This window comes from Uloborus diversus, chromosome 6, assembly GCF_026930045.1.
Source record: "Uloborus diversus isolate 005 chromosome 6, Udiv.v.3.1, whole genome shotgun sequence".
NCBI classification, from domain to species: Eukaryota; Metazoa; Arthropoda; class Arachnida; order Araneae; family Uloboridae; genus Uloborus; species Uloborus diversus.
Window position 1 is genome coordinate 11,565,327 of NC_072736.1, and position 10,389 is coordinate 11,575,715.

Genomic DNA, 10,389 nt, shown 5'->3' on the forward strand with positions numbered 1-10,389 from the left:
CTCGACGCTAGAGGGCGATATTAAAACCGGAAATTATCATGGAAGGTTGCGTTCGACGGACCTCATCGGTCTACCGGTAAGTAACCGGTTACAAACCGCAGCATTCTATGATCAATCGGTTACCTCACCGGTTACCATTCTAAGCAGTTGATTGGTGGATTGGAGCATGTGATCATTAGTTGTCACGTGATTAACTAACCGGTCACTCCCGATCGAGCTCTTCGAACGCAACCGAAGTGAGGTTTGAGGAACTCTGGGATAGATATTTGGTAATGCTGTACGTGTCATTACAGAATAAAATTTCATTAAAATCAGCATTTAAAATTATAAATTGACTTGATAAATTTAAGCCACTTATAATGCCTTATTGTGCATCTTGGGAGGAATTTGCAAAAGGTGCGGAAAGGCTCTATATTATGGACCCGATGAAAGTAAGTTCATACTGCCCAAGCATGTGTTGGTTATGTTTTTAGTGTCAAAATATATTCCAAGCACGCATATTTTTTGTGCATTTGTTTGCTTAAATTTTTCAGAGATCATGATTTTTATTTGCACATAAAAGAGAACCCAAATCAAAATTCGAAGTATAATTTCAAATTTTTTTTAGATGAATCGTAAATTTATTGTATGCATGTAAAACAAATAGTATGCAACTTCACTGTCGCGAAATTCTTCAGCTATGGAATTAAAAAAGAATTTTTTTAATGTATAATCTCTTTATTAGAATATTCATTGTGGAGACTTTACTTAACAATATAGACCAATCAGCCGTTCTTCTGTCATTACCCTTTTTATGCTTCAAATCATAAATTATGTGGGAGAAAAGGAACATTTTCATCAATTGTGAAGTTAATTTAACAAAGCAATTTTTTTTGCAACTAACAGGATTTTTGAACTCTTACCAATGATAGTTTAAAACTAATTTTCCAACCTTTGAGCTTTTGCTTTTTCTGACAATATCCAAATACCTGCTTGCTCTAATCTCCATGTTCTAACTAATGTTTGAAGCATTTTGAAAGTTTCAGTACTTATCTATGCATAAAAAAATAATATGCATCAATAACTACTGAAACTTCTTAACAGCAAATAAGCTATTATTAAGAGCACAATAGTGTTAAAAGCAAGGACAGCTTTTAACTCAAATTAAATTCATTTTACAGTGAGGTACAAATGGTCTACCATCAATGAAAATTGTACCGGAAAACAACCCAAGCCACGATCACTTATACGTAAAAAGCCAGGAGAGATCAATTGCCCCCTCCTGATATACCTAAATGACAGGCCTGACTTCATTCGGATTGTGCTAACGTCATATTCTATAATCTACTGCATTACCTTAAAATTTGAAGCAAAGAGAACAATCCTTTTTTAATACAATCCTTTTTTAATGCTATCAATTAGTGGTGTGCTAGTGTTAGTATTTTATTTCTTTACATGTTTGGAAGCAGTAGAACTTGAATCTTATAAGTACCTTTGAGTCACATGGGCAGTACGCAGTATATTAATAACTTTAAACAAACATTTTTTCAGTGTTAAATTTATCTTACTGTTGGTTCAATTTTTACATGTAAACTCTATCATGTATTAATTTATGTTATAAAATACTTTAGCAATTTATTCGGTTAAGAAATAAATAAATTGTAAAATAATAAATGTTGCAGAAATTAAGTATCCCCGCCGCTTTACTGACCCTGGTTTTACCTTTCAATCTTCCTTTTTGAGGTGCAGGGTACAGTCGACTCTCGCTTTGCGTCAGGGTTATGTTTCAGGAAAACTTCCGCTTAAACTAAAGCTCAATATTAGTGCTGGAATAGGGGTTTGATTCCAGAGATTAATAAAAAAAAATTTAGTCTAGTGATAGATGATGAATAAATGATAAACTGAATTTAATTATTTCTATAAAAATGTTCTACTTTCATGAAGAAAACAGAAATTAAAAATAGTTGGTTTATGATAGTCTGTCTTGGCAGTCATTAATCATTTTTCAGTGTATTTCTTTGTAGTGCAAGTGCATTACAATCATTAACACATCCATGATTTATCACGTAACTTCCATTATGGGATCTTCCATCACTATCAAAACAGAAAGACAACTTGCCGTTGTCTCAAAATTTGTTAATGCGATTGTATGTAATTGTTGGTGGTATCCTTGTTGGTTTCATCCTTCTTCATTTCTAAAAGCTCTTTTAGAATTCTGGCAATCTCCCTCTCCTCCCCAAAAATGTCTTCAGTGGCCTAGCTCTGTTATTTGCACTCTGAAATACCATTCATTGCCAGGGCCGAATTTGGAAGTGTGGAGGCCCCGGGGCAATGAAGGAGTGGAGGCCCTTAATCAGGGTTCGAAATGATCATATTTTCAAAAATATCCGATATTTTGATGATATATATCCGAATATTTTGATATATATGTATATATCCGATATTTTCGACCCGTGAAAGTTAGGATATTTTTTAAAAAATTTAATGTGGAGGCCCCGGGGCAGTAGCCCCGCCTGCCCTCCCTTAAATCCGGCCCTGTTCATTGCATGCTGTCTCCGAAGTTTGAATTCTGAAGGAGGGAGAAAAACTTTCTGCAATACTGCACCCGCGTAATATCAAAACTGATACGCGTAAAGCAAAATGAAAGTGGAGACGTGAAATTTTGAACCACATGTAATCAAATCTGAGTAAAGTGAGAGTGAACTGTAGTTATAATGGTACGGAAATTTTAGTGTCAGTGAAACGGTGGTGGGAAATAAATTATGAGTCAATTCATGTATCCCAAAAGTGAAACACTTTATTCATTGTTTATTGCCATGCCCAACATTTTATTCACATACCCAACCATAATTTTTTGGAGCACTAAGTAATGGAAATACAGTAGTCTCTCGAAAATCTGAGTCTCGAAAGTTTGAGGATCTGCTTAATCCGAGGTACTTCATTTATATTTTAAGTTAATTTTTGAGCAGCTAAAAAAATGATTTTCATTAAAATCTGAAAATAGAAACCTTTTGCTACTGCAAAAATTATAAATAAATAAATTTAAAAAAAAAAACATTGTGAGGTTGGATAAATACCTTTGTGCCGAACAGTAAAGTAAGAAAAAATGTCAAAAAGCACAAATTGCAGATTACAGCAGAAACCTGTTTCGGCGTTACAGGGAACGCCTTTTTCAATGCAAAAAGTAATGAGCTTATGGATGAAAAGACATCTGACATGCTTTTTTGACGTTTTTTCTTACTTTATTGTGAGGTTGGTTTCAACACAACTTTACTGGCACGAAATATTCATAAGATATGGATTACAAGATGAGTAGAAGATAACACTTTGAAACGTAAAATTGACATTGATTTGTCACAAAAGAGCATGTTAACAGCCCTTTAGGAATATCCCACTGTAATCAAGAAAAGAGGTGCACAACTTGACGCCACATGAGTTGCATTTACGAAATTTAAAACTCCCAACAACTAACCAAATTTGTGTAATCCAAGATGCAGACGCATTGATACAGACATCATGACAATACTCATCGAAATGGGTTAGGGAAAAATCAAAAGCATGTTTTTCTTCCCTTGCACACATAAATATGCACGATTATCGAGAAAAACTAAAGTCAAAATTCGTTTAGATGCAACTAAATGGGATATTTGAGTGATACAATTTCATAAAGACAATAGATCCCTTTCTTTATACAAGGGTGTAAAAAATGCTCCTCCTTATGTTATCTGAATAGTGTAAATTTTTAATCTAAAAGAATTTTCCGGATAGTCGGAGTTTTCAGTAATTCGAGGTAAGGTGAGCCCCAATTACCTCGGATTTTCGAGATTCTACTGTACCATTTAACTCGAAGGCGATCGAATGTGAAAGTAAAGTTATGTTAATTAAGTAATTATTTTAACTGTAATCTTTAAAATTAAAGAGCAAGAATAGAGCTGACTGTATTTAGTAATAATTCCATAAAAGTTCAAATTTTGCTACATTATGTCATATTAAATGTATTGTATTTTATGACTTGTGTGACTGTTACTGAAACATTTGTTATGATTTTATTTGTTTATTAAAATATATGTAGTACCTAGCCATTTAATAAATGAACATGTTTAATGCCAGAGTTATGATGTTTTCACTGTCTCCTGGACTGACGGCCATTTTTCGGTACTACTTTTATCCAGAATTGTTTCTTTACCGAAGGAGGTGCAGTCCCAAACACTTTAATTTATCAAGGTTACAATTTTGTATTTAAATGATTGTATGATATTGTAATGTTTTTATTTAAAATTATTTTCAGGTCCGATATACAATGAAGTACAACCACAATAAGGGGAAACTAGTTATAAAAATCACTGATGATGTTTCGGTAAGAACTTTTTTACTTGAAAGATGTATTTTAAACTTTTATGTATTGATTTTATCAATTTAAGACCATGAACATTACAACTGTTTTTTACACCAGATTCAAATTGTTCTTCAACAAAATTCAAGTGGACACAGCAATAAATAAAAATGAATAACCCATTGAAAAATATCAACACAAATCTAGCAGAAGAGTCGAAAATATTTTTAGCATAATTTTTTTTCACTCTTTCAAGCACAAAATTATTTTTAACTGCATATTAACCAAACTTCAAGCTAGCAACAAAAGCTAGTCTTGGCTGAAACCTCAGCTCTAACAAGGAACCCTACCCAAGTGTGAATCACCGATTGGAATAAAACTTTGCACATTGATAAAACACTATAAAATATTGAACCTGTGTTTTTTCATCAGCAACAAACACCTTTAACGGGATGAAATTTACCTCTAAATATTGGATGATTGGGAATTAGAGGGTGTAATACATTCTTTATTTTAAATTTTGATTACAGAAATTCAAATAATGATTAAACATTTGAAAAAACTAAACCAACTCAAGTTAAAGAAAAGCTTAAAGAAGTCTTTGTATCTGATAAAAAAATCCTTAAAGCTGGAACTAAAAGAGCCATAAGTGGACTATTTTATCCTGAGGTTTTGCAAGTTTGAACCTGTACTTGAGAAGCTGTCGAAGCTTGCTTATCAGGGCCATAGGCAGGGTTGGGACCGTCGAGACATCCATCCCCTAAATTTTAACCTCTCGCCAAAAAATAAAGAAACAAAGGTCATCTTTCCAATAAACTCCTTTCCTCTTCTACTCCTTTTTTACTTGACCTTGTTATACAAATCTTCTTTCAGTCAGACCCTTTTATCTTCTCTCCCCTCCACACCCACATTAAAAATTTTTTTTTTTCAAAAAGTCCCAATTCTTTTACACCTTAGTTCATCAAAGAATGTTAATGACTCTTATTGTTACATGAAATACCCCGCCAGCTCAGTCAATTCCAGCCGAGGACTGCAGTTTCGTGCTTATTAGCACTCATCAGCCCGGCATAGGAGTGACTGAGCTGGAGGTGGAAAACCTCGTAAGGCTCAGTCAATCCTTCTGAGTAAGGCTCAGTCACTCAGTAGGAGTGACTGAGCCTTACGAGGTTTTCACCTCCAGCTCAGTCACTCCTATGCCGGGCTGATGAGTGCTAATAAGCACGAAACTGCAGTACTCAGCTGGAATGACTGAGCTGGCGGTGTATTTTATGTAAAACAAAAGAAATTAATTTTTTAGTAATTTAAATAAAAAATAAGACGAGCTGATCTGATGTAGCATATGTCAAAACAACTTCAAATTTACAAAAATATAAAAATATATACAAGATGCAAAAGATTGAAATCTCAAACAATGGAAGCAAATTTTCACGAACCAGGTTCAATGTTGGCATGTTTCCTCATAAAATAAGTTTTTTTTTTTTTTTTAAACTAAAATTAAACATAAAATATGTTAATCACAGGTAGCATATGTAAAAATAGCATCTGATTGGTCTTAAGTATTTAAATATTTACAAGATGCAAAAAGACTGAAATTTTTGCCTTAGCCCTGGCTATAGGGCGGTAACTTACTAAATATACTCCTATTGTTATTGCGAATAACATTTTAAAAATATTCTTTGATTAGAGACGCAACAAATTGACATGATCAAAACTATTATTTTTTATCCAATCATACTTTTGATTAAATGCTTAATTTTGTGGATAATAAATTAATGCTAGTTAATGTGTTTGTAGCCTTTAAGAATATTAATTTATTTTTTGAGATGGCAATTGTAGATTACTTTTCAATTGTGGCTATTTTCACTTATTGGTCCAAAAGGAGTTTTAAAAGCCCCCATCACATGCATTTGTAATTTCAAACATGTAATAAACACTGTATGATGTATTATAGACGGTATAAGTGTAGGCGGCAGTTCTCTTATTTTGTAGAGTTGAAATTTTCAGATAGTGATAGTGATATAGATCGTACATAAAAAGTCATCAATCCCTGATGAATAAATTCTGGTGTAATACAAATTATTAGTCTTTTTTTTTTTTTTTGCAAACATTGTAATAAAAATAATTTTTAAATGCTATTTTTTCCCCTTGATTACATGTCTGGAACCACCTGCCTCCTACCATGTCCCTCCATGAAAAAAAATCCTGGCTACGGCTTTGTTGCTCATACACTAAAACTTTTATTTGTGCATTTACCCTCATTGGTTTTAATTTACATTTGAGTCATGCCCTATCCATTTACTAATAGGGATACAAATTCTAGATTTAAAAATAAGGAAAACCAACATAATGAAAAGAAGGTTGTTAAAGAGTATTCAGTGCTACAAATGGCAGGGGTTCTCAACCTTTTAGGCTCTGTGCCCCCTGCCTTTGAAAGATCGATGTATAAGGTTGCCCCTGCTCCAACAACATACACTACTACCACATGTGGTCAATACAAGTAGTACAATGAGAATTGAAAACTAAACTTGGTTAGAGAAGTTGAAACTGGCCAATATTTTTATAAGTTCGTACACAAAATTCAATACCGTAATGAGCATAATGTTATTGTGACGCGACGATAGATGGCAGCACGGTAAAACCGGCTTGGAAATGTGGTGCGGGGTATGCCCTTTCAATGCATCCAGTCGTCAGTTGCTTTCGAGCAGTGTGAGCGGAGATAAGTGCCTCCGCTTGAAGTATGTTTTCAACTTTTGTAACATAACGCAATGGAGCGTTCGCTTGAACAATGATACGCCATAAAGTTTTGCGTGAGGTTTGGAAAAAATGCAACATTCCAGATGCTGCAAGAAGCCTTCAAGGATGATTGCATTTCAAGATCACAGTCTGGGAAGTGGCACAAGGCATTCAAAGAGAGCCAGGAGGAAGAACACCGTTATGGATGTCCCCCCCCCCCGGTGTTCCCTCACCACCTTACAGTCCCTACTTAGCTTCATGTGACTTCTTTTTGTTTCCGCGACTCGAGAGAGAGAGAAGAAAGGAAAACATTGGGGAACCTTGGGAAACATCCAACACCATGTTACAACGTTCCTGAGAGGCATTCCCTTCGAAGAGTTTCAGGGTGCCTTTCAGGCGTAGCAAACACGTCTCTGCAAGTGTATTGATGCAGGAGGAATGTATTTTGAAGAATATTGAACATTTGTACAAATTACGATCGATAAATATATTTTGCCAGTAAATGCTCCATTACTTTCATAATGGACCCTGTACTACACATAACTTGATTTTTAACACACTATTGTTAAAGCATATGGAATCAAAGAATTAAATTTAAAGTAAGTTGAATTATTTTTAGATTTAGGTGAGATTTATTTAATACCCGTTTTTTCACAACATCAATGGAAAAACCAATGTTTTGGCCGTAAGTGTTTCACAGAGGTCCCTTCAGGTTACTTTTAATGCCTCTCTCAATAGTTAAACTGTCATGTATATATGCATGCTAACGCAGCAAATCCAGGTTCACAGAGAATATGGGTGAACACTACACTAAAAACTTTGTCAAAAAAAAAACTCTCATATCGGAAATATTTACCCGTCACCACAAAATCGAGCAACTAATAGTTCACTTTATTTTGTTTTCTGAGCATTCATGCCCCCTCCCCCCCCCCTGAAATTCTTCTAAGCCTCCAGATTGAGAACCCCTGATGTACAGGACAAATCACGGCCCAATTTCGAAACATTTGTGTATTTTTCACGTAAAAAAAGTTTTCATGATTTTAAACTTTCTTATTTGGACCGTAAAAAAAAAAAAAATTAAAAATTTGGCTGTAACATGTCCCGTGCAGTGTTTATACAGTGGAAATTCTATAATTTTTGCACCTTTTGGCAATAAGCTCCTCAAAATAAGAGTAGACTAATCAGCCATTTTGATCACCATCCAATTTGTTTGGAAGATTTAACTGTTAAGTTTTCATATGTTGCCAACATTTGCATTGAATAACACGTTCCTCAGGTAGTAAAGCAAGGGTGCCCATATAGGGGGGCAGGAGGGGGGGCTCAACCCCTCCCCCCTTGGAAATTAGAACTTCCCTCCTTTTAGAACTTTTTTCTTTGCAAAAATATAAAAATATTTCTTCTCCAGCCATTAATGAATAAGTAATTTAAAATGTCAAACTTTCATGACTCTTAATCTGTCCTGAAATCTGCTTCCATGGGGAAAATATCCTGCTAAACCATGGTTAAAATTTCTGAGCCCCCCCCCCTTACAATTTTGCATATGGGCGCCCATCTAGTAAAGAATATAAGACGAACACTCGCAATATCGTCGAATGCTTGATGTTTTCTAGCATCAAAATAGCATTGTTGGCCTATGTTTTGTAGCACACTGTTGGGCACTTGCTCAGTGTGGCCTAATTCACAATAATTGGACTTCTTTGACTGACGTATTTGAAAATGTTTTTAAAACTTTGACTTTACAAGTTATGGGTTTCTATTTTATTGTAATGTAATTTTTTTTTCTTGATTTTCCAGTGTGTTATGTACATGGCTGAACATACCCAAGATGTTAAAAAGGTCGAGAAACTTACTAGTCAACTAATGAGACATATGGCTTCAAAAGAAAAATAACTCTGTGATCAATTTTCCTAATAGACACCATACCAGAAAAAAAAACTGGTACTTTTGTACATAATTTTCATAGACATTTTGTAATAAAACTCATTTCTAAAAGTTTACTTAATTTCATAAGAACGTGTTGAATACTGTTAAAACTCTGCATAACATTATTCAGTCACTAAAGGAAAAAAAAATCATTCAAGTCAAAATTTGAATGCCATTTGGTTAGCAGTTGAGCACTGTTAATAAATTTTCTATTTTTATGCAACCCTCATGTTGCCACTTAATAATAAATAATAATTTTTGAGTATTTTACATAAAAACTGAACACTTTCAGAAAGTGCTAAATAAGAGGGAAAATATGTACAAGTGCAAGCATTACATATCTTTTAAATTTCCAATATTGTGAAAAGTATTTTCCTAAATCTCTTAGGCTATTATTTTTTAATCCATAAAATTTAAATCAATGTAAATAAAATTTTTGCATTTCATAGGTTATTTCAGTCATTAATCTTATGGTACTATTTTTACTAAAATTTAAAAGATGCTGCAAATGTTATAATAAAATTATGCAAATATTTTAATAAAAGTTCCACTAATTTACCAGTGATGACAAAATATTTAAAGTGAATTAATCATAAAATTTATTATGGTGCACAAAATGTTAATTTGAATGGTTTTTATTTCATCTAAAATGTTTTTGTAAATCATATCGTCATGCTTTGGGTATCAATCCATAATTGCCAACATTTGAATTTTTAAAATAAATAGAAAATATTTTTTAGAAAAATTGAGTTACGCATCATTAATTTGAAAAAAAAAATCACTTCCCAGTATAAATTGAAAATGAAGAATTAGAATAATCCTAAATAAGAGAACTTATTAAAACTGTTCACTGCTTCAACTTTCATCTTCCCATCTGAGTATATACATATATTCTCAAAAAAAAAAAAAAAATCTAAATTGCCTTTTATAGGAAAATGTATTTATGTACTTATATAGATTGATTTAGTCTTATTAATATTCAGCTTTTTTCATAATAAAAGCTTTCAAATATAGGAAGACCAATAAACCAGTAATTAAATTTTTAAATTAGGACATGTCTTCATTTGATTGGATCTGATAGACTTGTTTTTCTGAGATTAAATTCATAATGGACATGATTGTTTGTTAGCCAAAAAACGAAGTTGATTGAATATACAATTTTAGATACAAGTTTAAAACATAAAGAAGTAATAATTTAAGTTGTAATCAAAATAAATCTAAAAAATATTATTTTGAAAAAGTTTTTTTTATGCCAATTTCTTTTAAAACAATAAGCAAAGTCAAAGGCGATAAGTCAGTAATACAAATGGTTAATGCAAACGGAGGCAGCTTCTTCTTTGTAGGGTTATTTATTTTACTTATCCTGAATCGCGTAAAAGTAGGCTTGCCAGATTTCTGATTTGTTCAACCGGGACACTGGA

General features: G+C 33.1%; 1 protein-coding gene across 1 annotated transcript; it reads left to right on the forward strand.

Annotated features, from left to right (window-relative positions):
* The first annotated feature begins 239 nt into the window (after positions 1-239).
* On the forward strand, positions 240-9,070 carry LOC129223748 (signal recognition particle 9 kDa protein-like). The gene is made up of 3 exons (XM_054858108.1): positions 240-431; positions 4,268-4,336; positions 8,840-9,070. The coding sequence occupies exons 1-3, from the start codon at positions 360-362 to the stop codon at positions 8,933-8,935; spliced, it is 237 nt and encodes a 78-aa protein (XP_054714083.1). The 5' UTR covers positions 240-359; the 3' UTR covers positions 8,936-9,070.
* Positions 9,071-10,389: the final 1,319 nt, after the last annotated feature.